Genomic DNA, 2,760 nt, shown 5'->3' on the forward strand with positions numbered 1-2,760 from the left:
CTGGAAGCGGAAACAAATCTTTTAAAAATGGTAAACTTGCCCAAATTAGTACTACGTTATATGAAAGAAAGAAACTCTTTTCCGAAAAAATGTGCAAACAATCAGTGTGATCTTACGCGTATTACGCAATTAGACTTCCACAACTTCCACTTTGCCAATTTACGGAAGCGATTTGAGATGAATGAATAGATACATATAATAGATTAGGCCGACTCGCAAATTTTGCCTCAGGCCTCTCTTACTGTTAAAAGTCTATTTCAATATATACATATATATATATGTATATATAGACCACGACCCACATATATATATATATGTGGTATAACATTCCTCTGAATACAATTTGTCTTCGTAAGTAGTGCATTGAATTGCATCATCCTTTATTTCAACAGAATACGAAAGATAAAGTTGCTAACTCTCGAGAAAATGCAAATATATAGCTTTTATGTACGAGCTATTGTGCCGACGTTTTTAGAGCTTACGAAAAGTGCGTTACTTTGCTACGGTTTTTTAGAGTTTGCGCATACTACATATAATCGATAGTCTTTCACACTCCATCTTATAATTCTCTTCTCTTATAGCCAATACTTGCGGCCACATTGGATTTTTTTTTAAAGTCTACGTGATAAGTCCTCGCGTAACATCGTGTTTTTAGAAAGCTACGGATGTATACTGCATACCACTGAGCGGAATAGCTTATAGCGTTCCAAATTACACCCCAACTAGTGAAACTCGTTGCCCCGAGGCAGCTACCGTAATGTATTACAAGCTAATGTATTACAAGGCAATGTACTTCACTTTCAGCATCACAAAAGTTGGTAGTAATGTACCGCATACAGTACAAGCCAGATATTTCGCTCTGATGATCTAATTTGACTATTTTATGTTATTGTAGATTTTGTACACCGATGATATTTTAATTAATTTTGACCGAACGAAAAAAAAGTAGATTATCAAACATCTACTGAGAGAGGCAAAACACCGAACAAATCTGGTAAAGTGAGTTGAAAATTTTGAAATCACGCCATCATCAAGAAAAGAGTCTACATGTACGCGATACATTTGAGGCCACTGGATTCATTTGGCATGCCACGCGCAAACCAATAACAGTCACTCACGAAGAAAATCAAATACTAGTAAGTCAAACGTTTTTTGAAAAACTTGGAACATAGGCAAGAGTTCCTCTTGAGCATAGTGTATCTTCGACATATCTGTATTGTACAATCTGTGTTTAGACAGCTATTTCGTCTAAAAAGGTGACTGGTCCTATCTCTTTTCGTGCTGCTCTTGCAAGGCTTGTATTTCTCTATACTACGAGACATCATCCTAATACGGCTAATTCAACAATACAGTAGCGAAGTCCTCTTTTCAACGAAAAATTTCTACATAATAACCTGGCGCAAATTTCTGAATACAGAGTTGCCAAATAAGTGGCCAGTGAGGTACAATATCAGATCCCACGCAAATGGACTCCTACTACTTTAGCTTTATCACATGAAATTTAGACTTCGTTGTTATGGTTAGTCAAAAAATCATTTAAATGGCTACAATAGTCATTGTTGTACCTGTCGTATTTTAGACACACGTGAACCAAATTTTTCGTCCACGGATCACAGTTCTACAGTGTTTTACAGTGTTAGGATTATGATATTACCAAAAAATGGCGGAACATAATTTATCAGAATAGCGCTTATTTAGCTTAGTTCTATTATATTAAAATAACCAAATATTTTTTTAAATTTTGGCTTCAAAATGCCCAGTACTTTTCCTATAAGCCAATATCAGAAGTATTCTACAAGGGCATCCCTATAGCTTTTAAAATGTTTAATTGGACACAGGGTAAGTAGTCATTGACGCCTAGTTGTAAATGGACACGCAGCGTTGTGAATTATACTAATAGGAGTTCTGAAACGTTGCAGACCAACTAATAGTTTCAAATAAAGATCTAAGTATTAAAGAAGATCTCTATCCGTAATATATTCAAAACGAACCTTACTGCGCCACCAGCAGTAGGTTTTAATCGAAGTTTTCTTCTTAAGAAGCCTCAGTAATGCGTAAATAAATATGGAAAACACGTCCAAGATTTGAAAGTAATGTCATAAGCATAGGTTCTGTGACGATTTCAGTTGTCATCAGACATAACTTTTAAAAAGGAAATCTAGGCCACTCACGTTGAAGGAAGCACCATAGCGTATGGTTTCATTGATGATACTTGGCGCGTCGAGATTTCTTTAAAAAGTTAGTAACTATATTTGTATAGTTTTTTTACTGGCGAGTCAGACAACACCATAGCATCATCGACATTTAAAAAGGACGATATTCTCACAGGGTTATTTCAGCAAAGACACCACTTTAGTGTAAGCCTAACAAAAGGTTTCTGTCAGAGGCAGGATACGGGGTCTCCATGGTAACTGCACACGCGTATTGATCTTCGTTGTGAGTGAGGATAACAGCTTAGAGCTCAAGCCTTATGATTCAAAGCTGTCTATACAAATAGAGCGGATTTTGAGCGTAATTAAATCAGCTCAAGAACTGTTATTTTGATATGAGTGCTACTTTTTGTACAACAAGTGACTGAATAAATCCAGCCACATGTGTGGTGGAAGGCTGCGTACGCAGCAAAAGCATTTCCTTAGATTCACTGAATAAGAACAATAGCGAAACTAGAGTCTCTGGATAAACAATCTTCCTGAAAGCCACGAGAATAAAGTTGGATGTTGTGCTTAACTGATACTTACGTAACTGTAAAAATATCGCAAA

The 2,760-nt window shown here is 36.3% G+C and overlaps 1 protein-coding gene across 3 annotated transcripts in view; it reads right to left on the reverse strand.

Annotated features, from left to right (window-relative positions):
* Nucleotides 1-2,371, reverse strand: part of LOC111264961 (uncharacterized) — a 12,530-nt gene extending 10,159 nt beyond the window's left edge. For all 3 annotated transcript variants that reach the window (XM_022841246.2, XM_022841245.2, XM_022841244.2), the window contains exon 1: nt 2,172-2,371. In XM_022841246.2, coding sequence (XP_022696981.1) covers nt 2,172-2,203 — 32 coding nt within the window. In that variant the 5' untranslated portion in view covers nt 2,204-2,371. The remainder of the gene's footprint in view (nt 1-2,171) is intronic.
* Nucleotides 2,372-2,760: the final 389 nt, after the last annotated feature.

Source organism: Varroa jacobsoni, unplaced genomic scaffold (genome assembly GCF_002532875.2).
Source record: "Varroa jacobsoni isolate VJ856 unplaced genomic scaffold, vjacob_1.0 scaffold_918, whole genome shotgun sequence".
NCBI classification, from domain to species: domain Eukaryota; kingdom Metazoa; phylum Arthropoda; class Arachnida; order Mesostigmata; family Varroidae; genus Varroa; species Varroa jacobsoni.